Raw genomic sequence first — 18,970 nt, 5'->3', positions numbered from 1 at the left:
AAATAAATAATCTGTGAACCACATTTCTCACATTTTATCAATGACATCGAATCGAATCTTAAAGGAATAATTCTCCAGGCTCAAAATCATTTACTCACCCTCATGTCATCCCAGATGTGTATGACTTTCTTTCTTCTGCCGAACACAAATTATGATTTTTAGAAGAACATCTCAGTTCTGTTGGTCCATACAATGCAAGTGAATGGTGACCAGAACTTTGAAGGTCCAAAAAGCACATAAAGACAGCATAAAAGTAATTCATAAGACTACAGTGGTTAAATCCATTTCTTCAGAAGTGATATGATAGTTGTGGGTGAAAAACTGATCAACATTTAAGTCCTTTTTTACTATAAATTCTCCTCCCTGCCCAGTAGGTGACAATGAGCATGAAGAATATGTTTCCCTCAACCACACCTATTATATCGCTTTTGAAGACATGGATTTATGTATGGAGTCATATGGATTACTTTTATGCTGCCTTTATGTGCTTTTTTGGACCTTCAAAGTTCTGGCCACCATTCACTTGCATTGAATGGACCTACAGAGCTGAGATATTCTTCTAAAAACCTTCATTTGTGTTCAGAAGAAGAAAGAAAGTCATACACATCTGATATAACATGAGAGTGAGTAAATGATGAGAGAATTTTCCTTTTTGGGTGAACTATTCCTTTAAACTTTCAGGGGGAAAAAACAACAAAAACACTTAAAACATTTAACTTCATAAAGTAATTGCATTTTATGTAAAATGATTTTCTCTGGTAATGTTAATGATGTAATTAATGTGACTATGTTATAAATACCTCTTTTATTTGTATTATATTTTTTTTTATCCCCTTTTCTCCCAGTTTGGAATGCCCAATTCCCACTGCTTAGTAGGTGGCGTGGTTACTCACCTCAGTCCGGGTGGCGGAGAACAAGTCTCAGTTGCCTCCGCTTCTGAGACCGTCAATCTGCGCATCTTATTACGTGACTCGTTGTGCATGACGCTGCGGAGACTCACAGCATGTGGAGGCTCATGCTACTCTCCGCGATCCACGCACAACTTACCACGTGCCCCATTGAGAGCGAGAACCACTAATCACAACCACGAGGAGGTTACCCCATGTAACTCTACCCTCCCTAGCAACCGGGCCAATTTGGTTGCTTAGGAGACCTGGCTGGAGTCACTCAGCGCGCCCTTGATTCGAACTCGCAACTCCAGGGGTGGTAGTCAGCGTCAAAACTCGCTGAGCTACCCAGGCCCTAAATACCTCTTTTCTATGCTTTTGTGGCATTGAATAATAATAATAAAGAAATGACAAAAGTGTAAGGCAGAATTTAAAAAAGACTCATCTCTCTATGATTCAAGTTGCTACTTTACACCTTTTCAACACAGAGCATGTGCAAATAGGCTATCGTAGCCTACAGCACAAAGTGAAATCTATATAGTATTTGTAAAATTTTCATGACAAATACATTTTTATGTAATGTAATTTTATTATTTTTATTATTATATCCTTTGTGTAACAAAGTGACATTTCTTCATGAGACCTCCACTGAAAACCTTGAAAAGCTGACTACTCAACTGATTGAGTAAACTCATTCCCTCAATTAAATTGAGTCATTGCTTCTCCTAAATCTGTGTGTTTAAGTTCACTTAACTTGGTGTTCATATAGAATGATCTTAACTATTTAAGTTAAGGTAACTAGAAGCAAGTAGACTTGCCTCAGATTTGCTACTTAAATATTGTTGTTTCTACTTAATTTTAGCACATACAATAACACAGCTCAAATAAAGAATATTATAACTGATTCTAGGTCAATCCTTAACTTATTTCTCCACAGAAATGCATATATGCCTGTACTTCAGTTGCACATGCACAAGGAGAACTGAAAACGAGTTTACGGGGTTTAACTTGATCAAAGGGGACACAGATCACCTTTATGGTGTCATCACATAAAACAACTATTTGCAACAAAATAACAAATAAATCTATAAAGAGCTAAAATCTCTATAAACTATTTAAATGCAGTTCCTTCTGACCAAGAAAACAATCAAATAATTCAATTTTATTAATATCAATAATAACAATAATAATTAAATAATTTGGGGTATTCCCCCTAGCCTCAATTATGTACTCAATCTTGAGTTATTAACACATAAAATCGATTTTTAAGATAAATGAGTTCAAGAAACAGGTATTTGAGTTAAGAGACTTAACATTTCAAGAAATGTTTAATTAAGACAACTTGATTTTTCCAGTAATGACAACATTAGGGTCTTTCTTTAAAATAGCAAGACGAATGACGTGAAAGATAAATTTTTTGAAAGTCCATTTTACAGAAACTAGAATAAATTTTAGTTGTTGAAAAAAGTGATATATTTGGAAAATGCACAGAGCTATTAAAATAAATAAGCTTTAAATTACTTTCAATACAAAGAAAAGAATATATTTGGCACCTTACAACAACATTTCTCTTGAGTACTTTGGCAAATAAAACAAGTTTAGGAAGAAAGTGGAATTTATACACAAGAAAGAACTCTGAAAAAACAATGAAAATCTCTTTAAACACAAATATGCTCTATATATTTAATTTGGTAAGCTGTATAAATAAAATAATAAATTGGACCTCTAATTATAAAATAAAAAATAAACATTTCTGAAGAGAATCAAAAGTATAATGCATATATAGAGTCATTGTAGTAAAAAAAAAAATCACATTTCACAAAGCATTTCTCAAGCACACAGTGATTGATCCCTGAAATTCCTAATTTATAACCTGACTCACAGCTCAGTGTTCCTAAGGTTTGATTGAGGCAAGTCACATTCCTTATTAAAATCACAGCCATGAAGGAGCTCTGAGTAATGCTTTATGACTGTTTCATACAATGGAGCAGAGCGGTTCATATTGGGAAAATTCATGGGCTTCTCATTGAGAAACAACTGTACTCGGAGTCCTTCAGTGCATTCATACAGGACAAAGACTAGATTTGCAGCATAAGGTACAATCTGACTGGTGCGGAACTTGCGGTTGTGCTGCAATGAGAAGTTCTCCGCTGTCAGAGGTTTTTCATCCTTAAAAAAGCCCATCAGAGAGAGGAGAGGCAGCAAGGTCTCACCATGACCAACCTGGATGGTGGCAGTTTTTTTTACGTCCCCGAAACTGGTGGATTTCAAAAGAGAATACAAAAATATATTAATACATCTTTACACACTGTTATATTTCATATGAAATCCAACAATGGCAGACTGCAAAGAAATGAACAAACTACACTGAAACTACTCCCTTTATATACTATATACATTTTCAACAACCTTTCATTTTTTTTTTTTTTTTTAAAGTAAAGCAATCCTCAATTAGAGACAATCGGTGGAGTGTTTTGTTTTGGGGGGGTGGGGGGGAATACACCTTAAAGACACCACTTCTAAAGCTCCTAACCTGTAGTCATAGGCAGCCTTATCAAGACGCTTGAATATATCATGAAAGAGAGGACAGCTGGATTTACAGTTGATGTCATGTCCATATCCTCTCTTCCAGTACTGTTTCAGGTCATTTTTGTACTCCAGCACCTGACAAGGGGCCAAAAACACATTATTGAAACAGAGAATATACATAGCTTGCCATTATAATTTACCAAGATATTTCCATTAAAGAAACTCAGGAGACACTCTAGAATTACACTCTATGCTCCATAAACACGATCATGAAGCTTTTATGAGTGTTATGATATAAACCAATCATTATGTCCTAAATTGCAATGGTTTTATAGTTTTGTAATTACAACAATATTGAAGAGGTAATTAATGCTGAATTAAACATCAATTATATGTAATTGACCTGACATGTAGAATTATCTTTGGAATCTTTGTAATATTTATTGGAATCCACTGGAAATGACCAAATTCCAAACAACATACATACTTGAGCATCTGACTCATCCAGCAGATTACACCAGGGCGAATTCTCAGACTTGATGGCAAACTCATAGGAGCACAAAAAGAAAGCTGCCTCCGCCATATCTTACAATGAAATAAAATATTATTGTGAAGCATTTTTTATTGGTTATTTTAATAGGCTTCATATTAACATGTGGTATTTTGTTTTATTATGCTGTAATTACCTGGGGTGATTTGATTGTATGGAATCTGAAGGCGCTTGGCTATTTTCTTCCGTACTGCATCCATCTCAACCGAGGACTTGAAACGATTTACCTCATTCAACGCCGTTTTGTTGTTTTCGACACTTTCAACAAATCTCTCACAATGATCAAAAAATCTCATCAACGAATCATCCACATATTGTTTGTAATCCATATCTGCAAAGAAAAGAATTATGGTCAGCTGATTTTTTTTTTTCAAGGGCCAATACTGAAACCATAAATATAGCTAGATTATACAGCTAGAACACCACTACAATAGACAATATATGACTGCTTTGTTGCAATGAAATCCTTTGTTGTCTTCAAATTAGGGATGGGAATTTTGAGTAATTTTGTAGTCGAGTACTCTAACAAATAAAAAAGTGAGTAATCAATTGCTTAGTTGAAGTTTCGAATTTGAGTTGAACTTTCAACCTTTGATTCAGCTGATTCTGTTGATGTTTTTGTTGCATAAACAACATCTAGAGTCAAAAATGACAAAAAAAAACTAACATTAGCACTCACACATAGAAACATACATTTCAAGTATTCTGATGCAATACAATAAAAAAAATGGGGGTAAACTATTCCTTTAACAACGTCGTGCATCCATAGTGCCAACCAATGCAACGTAACAGCAAGATTTAGATGAGAGAATCAGTTTCATTGTTGCCCACGCAGGCAAAGGCACAAAGGAAAATAAAATTGCAATATTCAAGTAGTGTTTTACTAGTCTAATATTTAAAGCTGAATGAGTACTTGATTAACCCATTACTCGTGCACATCCCTACTTCAAATGCCAGCTGGCTGTTTGCCCTAGATAGGGAACAAATCTTGGTAAATCTAGTTATCTACCATTGTTAATTATGAGATGGGGCTCAAAGTTATTTAAGGTATTTTTATTACCCAATGAAATTAATAAATAATAAATGATTAATAAATAAATATGTTTGTAATCTGATCTGAAATAGCATATGTTGCATGGGTGGTAAATGTGTTTGGCAATAAATATGACCCACAACATCCATAAAACTTCTGTCCTTGCAGCATCATTCAAACAAGGGATGGGCATTTCAAGTCATTTTGTAGTAAAAAAAAAAGTAATCAATCTTCAACTTTTGAACCTGATTTTCTTGTGAAAAAAAATGAGTACTATGCATAAACAACATCTAGATTCAAAAATGACAAAAAGTCTTTAAACTTTAAATAATGGCAGAATTTTCTTTTCAGGTCCATCCATTGAGTTTTTGAGATGTGGGTAAGAGAAGTAGTTTCATTGTTGCCCACGGCAGGTAAAGGCACAAAGGAAAGTCAAATTGCAATATTCAAGTAGTGTTTTACTAGTCATATATTTAAAACTGAACGAGTACTCGATAAATCCATTACTCATGCACATCCCTAATTCAAACACAATAGTTTTCAGTTACTGATGACATTGTAGTAATTTACTATTCACAGCTAGCCATGACTAATTTAATCCATGAGTGAAAGTGTCCAATAAACAGATGGTTACTGATGGTGCATTCAAGTTGTGTCGGAATTACCATAATTACGAGATGACAACTCAAAGACTCTACTTGGAGCTGTTCACATCCTCATACTCAGAAATAATTTGTTTCTATGGCAACTCTCGTAGCTAACCCACATGTGGCTTTGTTGTTGATGAGGAATATATTCAAAATATTTAATCACTATATTCATTAATTCACCTAAATATGTTCTTCAAAATGTTCAAGAACAAAGAAAGTACACCAGGTAACACTGACTACAATAAAATGGCATATCAAACAGAAAAATGTGTAAACTGCATTTAATTATTGACGTCCCTGCCATGTTGGTAATTATGACATCACGATCGCCAAATTGGAGGCTTCATAGAATTCTAAGTTTACAATTTAAAATTATGGTAATTCCCGACATGTCGTCAACACACCATAACTGTGTCCGAATATCCATACTTCCCTAATATTTACTGTAGTATGCCAAAAACAGTATGCTAATGGAGTATGTCCAAATCCTCAATATTCATAAAACGGTAAGCAAAAAATACCTGGATGGCCTACTATTTTCGGCGAGACTCAATAGTGCGAATCGATCCAAGTATAGGTCTCTTCAGATCAGCAATGAGTGTTTTCAAATCAGTGGGCATTTTTAAACCAGGATGGGTGTTTCTAAACTATCCAATGAAAGCAGGGAATCTCAATGTAGTATTCAATGAGGGTAGCCTGGGTAGCTCAGCGAGTATTGACGTGGACTACCACCCCTGGAGTCACGAGTTCGAATCCAGGGCGTGATGAGTGACTCCAGCCAGGTCTCCTAAGCAAACAAATTGGCCCGGTTGCTAGGGAGGGTAGAGTCACATGGGGTAACCCCCTCGTGGTCACGATTAGGGGTTCTCGTTCTCAATTGGGCACGTCGTAAGTTGTGCGGAGAATAGCATGAGCCTCCACATGCTGTGAGTCTCTGCTGTGTCATGCACAACGAGTCACGTGATAAGATGTGCGGATTGACATCTCAGAAGCGGAGGCAACACAGACTTGTCCTCCGCCACCTGTATTGAGGTAACCGCGCCACCACGAGGACCTACTAAGTAGTGGGAACTGGGCATTCCAAATTGGGAGAAAAGGGAATAAAACTTTTTTTTTTTTGTAATCAGTGGGCGTTTCCAAACCAGAATGGCCGTTTCTAAACTATCCAATGAAAGTAGAGAATCTCAGTGGTTTCAAAACACCCACTGATTGGGAAAAGCCCATTTTTGTTCTGCAGAGACATAAGTCTAAATCGACTCGACACTTTACGATCCCATAATACCTCGGGCGCTGAGGTGATGCACATTCAAAACACTGGATTTAAAAGAACAGCGAAGAACTGCGAGTCAGATGGCTCTTTTCAACTTTAAGTGCTATATCTACCAAGAAGATTGTTCCTTAAGCTTAAATGGTGCTTGTTTAACAAAATCAGAGCGGATTATTTCCGCTGCTGTAGTTCTTACATCATATATTCAGGTCACGGGTCAATATACATCCCTGGATGAAGTATGTCCAGAATCTATTCATACTATTCCTAAAGAACAGCTGTTTTACCATCTGAGAAGTGCGTCCTTCATCAAATACAGTACTTTGACAGTACGCAATTTCGGACGCAGGGCATGAGATTTTTATTTGTCTGGTCATGTGATCCTAGCATGGTAGCCCCCATGATGGGACCCTCTCCATGTAGAATAAAACAGCTTTTATTAGGCCACTGATATGACTGGCGTCTTCATTTCATGTGAGTGGTCATGATTTTATACATATGTTTCAAAATTACAAATTAGTGCTTTAGGAGTAAAACTTTTTTAATGATGAAAATTTACTGAGTACAGCTTAGATTTTGAGACAGACCTTTCTCATTATAGCTTGCAGGCTAGACAATGCACACTGTAACCTACCCTGCACATCCCAGAGTCTGTGGAGACCCTCTTGGAAAGCGGTGATACTGTCAACACACCGGTGCTTGGAGCTGGTGATGAACTCAATGCGGTTGGCACGGAGGTTCTCCTCGGAAATTAAAGTTGGGAATAAATGTGCCAACCTCATGGCCAAATACCTATGGTCATCTCGACCTTTCTCCACCAGTCTGCCGTCCATATCTTCAGTGTACCACATCTTCCATTTATTTTTAATGTCATTGAGCCACAGTGCTGATCCTGCCGCTTCAGACGCGACTAGATCAAAGAGACCCGCGATCTTTTTCACATTTTTGGTCGTCGGATAGCGAGTCCCGTGTCTTATCACAGAAACCAAGTGAATTGCATGGCAGTCTTGAGAAGGGGGCCCCAACAGCGATCTGTTTACGAACAATAGGTCATCCAAAAGATGTGGGTTCACTTCCTCGTACCTGCCTTTTGTCCCGAAGTAATGTGCAATCGCCGGTATTGTTGTTGGTCTTGCGAGTTTAGAGAATGACAAACGGACCATGGTAATGCTTACAGAAGTGATGATGAAGTTTATCAGCAAGTAATCTATTTTCATCTCTGGAAGTTTTTGGATTTGCTATACCTTTTACACAGAAAATACCTGTAGATCGGAGGTAAATTCATTCATTCAGCTGTGCCATGCATGAATTAGCCGTGAAGCAAGCCTCAAAACTGAGATGCAAAACCTTCCGGGTCAAAATACAACTTGCCGCTTTCAGGTATATTAATAAATCACTGATATTATGCCGAATGCATAAGCTAATTGCTTGATTTCAAAACACGATTCACGTATGACGGCGCTAAATGCTCTACAATCCTTCCTATATGATTTCGTGACTAAATAATTTCCTGGTTTTACACTTGAATCCACTAGATGGCGCGTCACTTTCAAGTTTTAAATTATTATTCCCTTACAAAAACCAGGCGAAAAAGCACAGGATTTGATTTGAACTCATTAGATTAAACACTCAGAAACAGTCACTATACGCTGCAAAATATTCCTCATCCATGAGATCAGTGTGTGTGGTGTCTAATGGTTGATTTTGAGGCAATTTGATCTAATCATTTTTAAAATGTTGCAAATTTATGAAGCTAATGAAAATCTCTGAAATTGTCAAATTTATTTTGAGACAAAATGCTTGTTTGTAATTTGCAGTTAGGTTCAAGGTGATTAAATCAAAAGTTTTTCAATAAGTGACAGAATAGTATTTGGGGTAATATTTGTCAGACTCAAAGGACAGTGTAAAAGAGATGAGATTTCAGACGTGACTTAAAAGTCTTCAATAGACCTTTTTCATGCTGTGATGACGCGTTTCCGCCTTATTTAGCCGCGCAAATCTAGCAAACTTTTTTATATGATCATTTAAAAAATATATATATATATTGAGTGTAAATTTCTAACATTATTCTTTGTGTTATATTACCCAGGAATTAGTTTTAAAAAACGAATTACCACAGCTGCGAGGGGGTTTCTATTACAGCTGCTGAGAGAGTGACAGTAAATTTGGCATCTTCTCACATTTGACTGTCTTAATCACCGCTCTCTGTTTTTTTCCTCTTCTGGAAAGTCATTCAAATGTAATAGTGGATTTTTTTTTCTTTTGGTCTTGGAGCAAATGGTTGAGTGAAAATAATATTTGCTGTGATCTCCCATTCACCGCTGTCGAAGTTTACCCTGCAAATGTTTACTTCCACGCTCCAAAACCCGGAGTGTAAAAAAAATAAATAAAAGGCCCAGTGTGATCACGAATTGTTTATCCGGAAAAGTGAAGCTTCCGGCAAAAGCACACGTCATAATAAAAGCACGATTCAAAATAAAAGCTACATGCTTGAAATTGAAGAAATTAAATAAAACATAGAATAAAAATATATTATAACTGTATAGTAAAATGTAATATTCTCCGTAGTAATAATCATCATAATAATCATAATAATAATAATAATAACAACAACATTGAATCAATTTATCACAAGCAAGACAGCTGTTGAGAATGAGAATGATCTTTAGTGCCAAGTATGCTTACACATACAAGGAATTTGTCTTGGTGACAGAAGCTTCCAGTACACAAACAACACAACAAGACAGAGATAATAATAATAAAAAATAGAATAAAAATAAAAAGTGAATAGAAAATATACGTATATATAGAAATACACAATAAGACAATATATATACTATAATTGTGGTGTATGTGAGGAGAAACAGTAGTTTTGTGTCTAAGTTAATTTGACTGAATGATGCCATCAAGAAAATACAAAACCTGTGGTGTGTTGTGAATAACAAATAGTGGGCCAGTCAAATTCATGCTAATCAGAGGTTGTTCTGGCTGGAAATATATATATATATATATATATATATATATATATATATATATATATATATATATATATATATATATATATATATATATATATATATATATATATATATATATACACACACACACACACACACACACACACTCTGGAAGTGTGTAGTTCTTGAAGGGAGGGCAGGGGGCAACCAGTAATCCTCTCAGCAGTCCGAACTGTCCTTTATAGTCTTCTGATGTCCGATTTCATAGCTGAACCAAACCAGACAGTTATTGAAGTGCAGAGGACAGACTCAATGACCATTGAGTAGAACTGTATCAGCAGCGCCTGTGGCAGGTTGAACTTCCTCAACTGATGATGGAAGTCCAACCTCTGCTGGGCCTTTTTCACAATGGAGTCAATGTGTGTCTCCCACTTCAGGTCCTGTGAGATGGTAGTGCCCAGATGGTAGTCAGTGTTGAGGTGTTCCTCCAGAAGTCCACTATCATCTCCACTGTTTTCAGCGTGTTCAGCTCAAGGTTGTTTTGACTGCACCAGTGAGCCAGCCATTCAACCTCCCTTCTGTATACAGACTCATCGTCATCTTGGATGAGGCTGATGATAGTAGTGTTGTCTGCAAACTTCAGGAGCTTGACAGAGGGGTCCTTGGCGATGCAGTCATTGGTTTACAGGGAGAAGAGTTGTGAGTAGAGCACACATCCCTGGGGGGCACCAGTGCTGATCGTACATGTGCTGGAAGTGAGTTTCCCCTGTCTCACTAGCTGCTGCTTGTCTGTCAGAAAGCTGGTGATCCACTGACAGATAGACGTGGGAACAGAGAGTTGGTGTAATTTAGTCCGGAGAATAGCTGGGATGATGGTGTTGAAAGCCGAACTGAAGTCCACAAATAGGATCCTTGCATATGTCCCTGGTCTGTCCAGATGATGCAGGATATGATGCAATCCCATGTTGACTGCATCATCCACAGACCTGTTTGCTCGATAAGCAAATTGAAGGGGATCTAGAAAGGGTCCAGTGATGTCCTTCAGGTGGGCCAACACCAATCTCTCAAATGACTTCATGACCATAGATGTCAGAGTGATGGGTCTGTCGTCATTAAGTCCTGTGATTTTGGGTTTTTTTGGGACAGGAATGATGGTGGAACTTCACACTGCTCCAGTGATCTATTGAAGATATGTGTGTAAATGGAGGCCAGCTGGTCAGTACAGAATTTTTGAAAAAAGTTTGGCAAAAAATAAATAAATAAAAATGCAATGACATGTTAAAAATTAATATTTTCACTTATTAAAATTTTAAGAATTATTTGAATAGAGGACCTGGGTAGCTCAGCAAGTAAAAGATGCTGACTACCACACCTGGAGTCACAAGTTCGAATCCAGGGCATGTTGAGTGACTCCAGTCAGGCTTCCTAAGCAACCATTTGGCCCGGTTGCTAGGGTGGGTAGAGTCACGTTGGGTTAACCTCCTCGTGGTCACTATAATGTGGTTCTCACTCTCGGTGGGGCGCGTGGTGAGTTGTGCATGGATGCCGCGGAGAATAGCTTGAAGCCTCCACACGTGCTAGGTCTTCGCGGTAATGCGCTCAACAAGCCACATGATATGATGCGTGGATGCAACAGAGATTCGTCCTCCGCCACCTGGATTGAGGTGAGTCACTATGCCACCACGAGGACCTAGAGTGCATTGGGAATTGGGCATGCCAAATTGGGGAGAAAAGGGGAGAAAAAAAATTATTCAATAGACACCATTTTGATGATTAAATTAAATTAAACTAAACTTTAAAACGTTCTGGAAAATAACAATAATTATTAAATTATAATTATTAAAATAATTATTAAACTGTAATTATTAAAATAATTATTAAAAATAACTAAACTTATGTGTTCAATAGCACATTATCATATTAGCATATTTTTGCTTTGGTATCGAGATCCTTGAAATTTCACTGGTATCGGTACCGACTACTAAAATTTTGGTACTGTGACAACACTAGTATCTACACAATATCACTATAAAGCCCCTGGGGGCCTTTTACCCCAAGTGTGGAATAAAACATCCCCTCAGCACCATTTTTTAAAAACTAAATTTTAATCAAAATAACCATTATTTTTTGTCAAGTATTGAATGAATGTGGATGTGTTTTGCTCCTAGCCAAGTCAAGTCAAGCCATGTTATGATTATGTCAAGTCAAGTACATGTCTCATGTTTATAGTTAGGGTTTTGGTTTCACTTTTGTAAATAAACTGCACTTGGGTTCTTCTCGTCATCATCATTGCCAGCATCGTTACAGTCAGTTTGGGGGAAGCATTTTTAAATTTTCTGTGTAATGATGCCCCTGCGTATTACCTTGGTACCATGTTTAAGAAAAGCATGATACTACCATGGTACTTTTTTGTTAGTGTTTGTATTGCATATTATAAGAAACACAAGGACGTTGTGTTCTTTTCTTAGTGCTTCTGACTGTTTATGAGTGTGTCTGCATGTGTGACCCAGGCTATAATTCTCTAGTTTGAAATTGTCAATACCCTCTTTCGAAGAAGACGTAGACTGTAGATGGGATTTGCAAAGAAAATAACTCCTCACACATGGAACTAACAATAATGTTTAAGGTTAAGAACAACAAAACAAGTCCAGTGGTTGTAAGCAGGGTTAATCTGCAACAGTTTCAAGAGATACATGAGATCATTAAGTCACAAAGAAAGAGGTAAACTGACTGTTTACTAAAAGTTTATTTCTCTCAAAAGAAAGTTTTGTTGTTGTCTGAGCATCTGTCTTCATTTCAACCAGGCAAAAAAAGAGCAGTAAGTAAAATCAAGCTGGGTTAGAAGACTGTAAAAATTTAAAACCATGTTATCTTGATGAGCCATGAGACAGTGTCGAAATGATTTGCGTGTTGGCTCAGCTGTGGGGGGCTTTATGTAAATGTTTATGAGGTTTATGTCCATTGTCTGCAATATTATTTGCAGCTCCTGCCAGCAAACATGTTAAAGTGGCAAGGAGGATGTCATTCCCCATAAATCGGTCTATAAAGTTAAAAGTGGGACAATACTAAGGCAAAAATGAAGTTTGAAACATACTGTACTCAATTACTTTTCTTTTCCTTGGATTTCTTGCAACTTCAATGGCCTTCCTTGGTATAATGCTAAAACTTATAAGAAATGGAGTATGGCTGAAATTCTCATGCAATGTTTGCTTTGCTCTTTAGAAATTCCAGGTTTTTTAGTTCTTTTCTTATTATTAATTTAAGCTTGTTAACTTACTACCAGCAAGTGATTTTGACACTATTTCAATATTAGTGCTATTTGTCAATGGCTCTGTTTAATACACTGGATATTACCATATGTTTATATGACTTTACAGCTGCTTAGAAGTGTAATAGGTGGACACTACAGTTTATCACTGTAAATAAATTAAAATATTAGTTGTTAATATGTTTCAGATAGCCTTTGAAGAGTTCTGACCCCCTTAAACTGTTCAAATTCAATTAGTGAAACTACAAATATGTCTTCCAAAGACTCTGTGGGTGATTCAGGGAAATATATGTCAGCCTTGGAGGGTCTGATTCAATTACAGGATCAAGCCTCATATCTGCTGTGACTTTCACATCAATGCAAAAATGTATTGATTGATGAGCTTTACATTTTATATGATTTCAGTCAATTTACATATTCATGTCTGGCTATTGCAGGGTAACCCCTGTGATTTGTCTGTTAAATCAGAAGGCCTCACCCATGAAATCATATCCTGGTCCGTGTTGCGCTGTCCAGAGGCGGAGCTAAGGGGTGGCCGTGGCCACCATGGACCGAAGCCCGGCCACCCCATTGGCCACCCCACTCGCAATTGCCATTTTGGTCATTTTTTGTCTTGGGCACAATTTAGTTTTTTAGGGATGGAACCATCTCTGTACATCTGCAGCACACAGGAGACTGTTTTTGTATCCACACACCTCCGCTTTCTAGACGAACAACCCCCCCCCCCCCCCCCAGCTAATTTCTTTAGGAGTAGAACTTTTTTAATGAGGAAAAATTACTGAGTACACCTTTAATAGAAATTTAGATTTTGAGACAGACCTATCTCATTATAGCTTGCCGGCCAAATAATGCACACTGTAACAGTGAATTGTTCCATCCCACCCTGCACATCCTAGAGTCTGTGGAGACCCTCTTGGAAAAAGAGTACAGAAGTACAGGAGCAAGTCTCATATCGGCTGTGACTTTTACATCAATGCAAAAATGTATTGATCAATGGACTTTGCATTTTATATTGATATCAATCAATCTACAGATTCATGTCAGGCTTTTGCAGACTATTTTTTTTTTTTTTTTAAGACAATGACATGAAATAACATATTAAAGATTAGATATGTTAATTACTGGCAGACAGTTCAGCATCACAGCTATGATAAAGAACCAAATTAATGTGTTGGTTGTTACAAGTGAATTTTGTGAGAAAATTTTTCTTTGCCTTTGAAAAAAAAAAGAAAAGTGGAAACAACATTCTCTGCCTGAGCTTCTACGGATATCTGTTTCCCACACAGGATGTCATTCCCACCCTGAAGCCCCTGTTTTCCCCACACCTTCTTCACATTCATCCACTCATGCACAGGACCTGGCTGTGTGCTGCTGTCATCAGAGCATTACATTGTGCTCTTTTAATTTCCTCATAACCAGTTATGCCTCACACAACATTTCCTCATAAGGGATCATTTGAATTTTTAGCTTTATCTTTAATTTAATACACACAAAAACTCTCTCAGTTAACTGTATCAGCATTTAAAAAATGTAGATCAATTGTGGTGTATGTGAGGAGAAACAGTCAAATTTGTGCTAATCAGGGGTTGTTCTGGCTGGAAATATTAATATATATATATATATATATATATATATATATATATATATATATATATATATATATATATACAGTGCATCCGGAAAGTATTCACAGCGCTTCACTTTTTCCACATTTTGTTATGTTACAGCCTTATTCCAAAATGGATTAAATGTATTATTTTCCTCAAAATCCTACAAACAATACCCCATAATGACAATGTGAAAGAAGTTTGTTTGAAATCTTTGCAAATTTATAAATTTTTTTTTTTTTTTTAAATCACATGTACATAAGTATTCACAGCCATTGCTGTATATATATATACAGGGTTGGGGAGTAACGAAATACATGTAACGGGAATACGTATTTAAAATACAAAATATAAGTAACTGTATTCCACTACAGTTACAATTTAAATCATTGATATTTAGAATACAGTTACATTCAAAAAGTATTTTGATTACTGAAGAGATTACTTTGCATTTTATTGTCATTTGTTTCATTTAATATTTCGTCCTTTCAGATGGAAAACATTTATACATATAAACGATCCAAAGTGCATTTGAACAGCGGTGAAACACTTTCTTATGATGTGTTACATTCATACGAGCAGACAGAGAAGTAAGTTTGAAGTAAGTTTGGAGCAGAAGAAATAGAAATAAACCTTGTGTAAATTGTCAGCTTTACGCTAAGCTAAAATGCTATTTCTAGCTATTTTACATGCACGTTACCAGGAACGATCAAATTTTTTTATTAAGAAAATTCACGTTGGATCATAATTTCTTTTTTTCTAGTAAGACCTTTGATATTAGGGCAAAAATCATATTCTAGATAATAATTTTGGTATTGTTTTCTGTAAAAATATCTAAAAATCCTTATCTTGTTTTAGAAACAACACTACATAAGATATTTAGGTTTTTCAAAGAATATATTTTTAACATGTGTATTTTGTCTTACTGTACTGGCAGAGTTTTTATAGTCAAAACAAGTGAAAAAATCTACCAGTGCTGAAGAAGTAATCCAAAGTATTTAGAATAAATTACTGACTTTGAGTAATCTAATGAAATATGTTACAAATTACATTTTACAGCATGTATTCTGTAATCTGTTGTAGAATACATTTCAAAAGTAACCCTCCCAACCCTGTGTATATATATATATATATTTATATAATTAACTTCTTGAGTCAGTGTTGAATCATTTTATGCACTACTAAACACTGCATGCAAGAATGGTAACCTCAATTAATTTTACTTGATCTTATCCATAAATAGTAACCTTATTTGCCAGGTAGCCTACTGGGTCAGATTTTAAAAAACAACATTTTTAGGTTACCTGACAAAACATTGATTTATGCACTAAAATATGTTAAATGGGTGTGGCATGATTGTTTGGACTGCTTCACTTGGCACTTAAGATGGAAGTCATGACACAATGTCAGACAGAGACAGAAAGTTTGGAAGGATCAAAACTTAAAGAAATGGTTCGCCCAAAAATAAAAATTCTCTCATCATTTACTCAACCTACAGGCCATCCCAAATGTGTATGAGTTTCTATCTTCTGCAGAACACAAATTAAGATTTTTAGAAGAATATCTCAGTTCTGTAGGTCCATTCAGTGCAAGTAAATGGTGACCAAAACTTTGAAGCTCCAAAAAGCACATAAAGGCAGCAAAAAAAAAAAAAAAAAAAAAAAAATCCATAAAACTCCAGCGGTTTAATCGATGTCATCTGAAGTGATACGATACAGTAGGTGTGAGTGAGAAACAGATCAATATTTAAGTCCTTTTTTGCTATAAACATTCATGGTCGCTTCCACATTATTTTTCGTATGTTTTTTGGCAAATTGCATTCTTCGTGCATATCACCATCTACTGGTCGGGCCTGGTCAAAGGTGGAGATTTATACTAAAAAAGGATTTAAATTTATACTAAAAAAAGGACTTAAAGATCTGTTTTGTACCCACACCTACTGTATCATATATCTTCAGAAGACATGGATTAAACCACTGGAGTTTTATGGATTACTTTTATGCTGCCTTTATGTGCTTTTTGGAGCTCCTAAGTTCTGGTCACCATTCACTTGCATTGTATGGACCAACAGAGCTGAGATGTTCTTCTAAAAATCTTTGTTTGTGTTCAGCAGAAGAAAGAAAGTCATACACATCTGGGATGGCATGAGGGTGAGTAAATGATGAGAGAATTTTAAGAGAATTTGGGAAGTTGTGTGACTCATATTGGCTGACATGTGCTGTCTGGAAAGCAGGCAACAGGTTTCTGCCCACTGCAGTCATTGTGAGAATTTGTGATTCTCCACCTCATGCTGACAACACTCTTGCATATGAAGTTCAGGATATTGCATATTTCAGCAATACTTCAATTCAAATGGCTATTACACTTGGATCCAGGGAGACTGTACACTGTAAAAAAAAAAAAAAAAAAAAAAAAAAAAAAAAAGAGTTACCTGCAATTGTTACCTCAAGGAGCTATTTCTATCTGATCTAACCCTTAAAATTAGTTTATATAGTGTAACCTTATGTATTCAGATTGATTTATTAATGTAAAAAAAAAAAAAAAAAAACATTATTACTTGAATAAACCCAGTTAATTTAGATGCCACCACATAAAACACATTTACAGAGATTCAAAGAGTTTGACCTACCCAAATTTAAGACATTTTATTTTACACGATGGAGCTTATAAAGGGTAAGAACATAATGGAAATGAAAATCTTTACTACTTGAATAAATCAGTCATGCATTCATGGATTATGGTGATGGGCGGAGCCTCTTCACGTTCGCTGAATGTAGCGGTTTCTCTTCACTAGTCCTCTCTATGGATGAAGGCGAATGAGAGCGGGCGTAGAGAGCAGTCGGCATATTCATTTCTTTTCACCAGGATTTATATCCATCTATATAGCAATCTGTGGATTAAATGAATGGCATGTTGAACAGCCCACACACTAGGTTACGATGAGCTGCGGTCTGTATTGTAGATTTCGTGATTTAATTTTGTGTTACAAACCAACGTTATATTTTCATTTGTAAATAAGCTTTCACTATAGGAATATATTTACACTACGTCTCTTAAAAGCACGAACATGGATGAAGATAATCGAGGTAAGGTTTCTATTTTATTCGCAAGCAGCTGTCAGTGTCTGGTGGTGTCTCGAAACCTAGTGTGCTGCCTACCTAGAGACCATCGCTGAGCATCACAGGCGCGACACGATGCCTAAAAAATGCAGTTTAGGTAAGTAGCTCACTGGGTTTCGAGACACAGACGCTGTGAATGACATTTAATCAATCATCAGAACTAAATGATATGTGTGTAAGAGAAATAAGGGGGTTTCTAACACCTGTCAAACTATTTCCAATACTTTTTACCCTATTATCAATGGTTGGATCAGACATTTTTCCTTATTGCAGAATAACAGTTGTTTATTTTCATGGAAAGTGTTTCATTTTATTGCATGAAGATTTGGGAAATGCAATACAGTAATCTTGTTGTCGATATGACAATGTTGTTATTGTGTTTTAATAAGTATTTGGACCCAGATCACTGAACCGCTCGTATGGCAGTGTAGGTCGCCAGTTTGTTTGATGTGGAGATCCTTTGAAGTAGCTCGCAAGATGTTTATGAGTACAGTGGTGGTGCCAAGAGGAATCAAGAGGCATTTAATAACTCAAGTGCTCGTATTTTTTAAAGAGGATTGTATAATTTACCAGTTTATTAATTAGAAAATGCTTATAGTAATTTTAGAATTGCTATTTAGAACAGCAAAGGTTCAGTAAGATCCATAATGTAAACTCATCATCTTTTATCATTTACAGAAAAAAACAAAACAAAATAAAAACATAGTAAACATATGTCTCCACCAAATACCTTAGCAACTACAGTTATTGTTAGCTATTACAACACAAGTATAGTAACTTGGCGTTAGCCATTAGTACTGACATACAAAAAAATAAAAAAATAAAAATAAAATGATAAGAAAGATTATGAGATTTTAAAACACTGCTGGGGAAAAACAGCTAAAACCAGCCTAAGCTGGTTGGCTGGTTGTAGCTGGTTAACTAGTCTGGTCTGGCTGGTCAGTTGGCTGGTTTTACAGGGGTTTTAGGCACTTTTTAGGTGGTCAGGCTGAGAGACCAACTTGATAAGACCAGCTAACTAAAGTAACTGTTTGAAGAATATTCTGATTTTAGAATAGGAACAATAACTCTAGTAACTATGGTATTTTGGTGCATACTTTGGC

At 36.2% G+C, this 18,970-nt stretch overlaps 2 protein-coding genes across 2 annotated transcripts in view; one reads left to right on the top strand and one right to left on the bottom strand.

Annotated features, from left to right (window-relative positions):
• Positions 1–1,912: 1,912 nt before the first annotated feature.
• minpp1b (multiple inositol-polyphosphate phosphatase 1b) lies at positions 1,913–9,301 on the bottom strand. The gene is made up of 5 exons (XM_051674627.1): positions 7,551–9,301; positions 4,103–4,297; positions 3,904–4,001; positions 3,421–3,551; positions 1,913–3,144 (listed from the first exon to the last, which is right to left on the bottom strand). The coding sequence occupies exons 1-5, from the start codon at positions 8,131–8,133 to the stop codon at positions 2,766–2,768; spliced, it is 1,386 nt and encodes a 461-aa protein (XP_051530587.1). The 5' UTR covers positions 8,134–9,301; the 3' UTR covers positions 1,913–2,765.
• Positions 9,302–17,556: 8,255 nt separating this feature from the next.
• cyth3a (cytohesin 3a) overlaps positions 17,557–18,970 on the top strand; it is a 30,451-nt gene continuing 29,037 nt past the window's right edge. Inside the window, exon 1 of the mRNA XM_051674639.1 lies at positions 17,557–17,834. Within this exon, the coding sequence (XP_051530599.1) occupies positions 17,816–17,834 (19 nt within the window). The 5' untranslated portion in view covers positions 17,557–17,815. The remainder of the gene's footprint in view (positions 17,835–18,970) is intronic.

Source organism: Myxocyprinus asiaticus, chromosome 36 (genome assembly GCF_019703515.2).
Source record: "Myxocyprinus asiaticus isolate MX2 ecotype Aquarium Trade chromosome 36, UBuf_Myxa_2, whole genome shotgun sequence".
Lineage (NCBI taxonomy): Eukaryota > Metazoa > Chordata > Actinopteri > Cypriniformes > Catostomidae > Myxocyprinus > Myxocyprinus asiaticus.
The sequence above is the reverse complement of the archived record's forward strand: the minus strand, read 5'-3'. Positions and strand labels throughout refer to the sequence as shown.

Bases quoted from the DNA above. Each gene is read 5' to 3' on its own strand.
- minpp1b (XM_051674627.1), bottom strand. From the start codon at position 8,133: ATGAAAATAGATTACTTGCTGATAAACTTCATCATCACTTCTGTAAGC. The intron at 3,552-3,903 runs GTATGTATGTTG...GCCCCTTGTCAG, and splicing joins TGGATGAGTCAGATGCTCAA to GTGCTGGAGTACAAAAATGA. The intron at 3,145-3,420 runs GTTAGGAGCTTT...GAAATCCACCAG, and splicing joins AAGGCTGCCTATGACTACAG to TTTCGGGGACGTAAAAAAAA.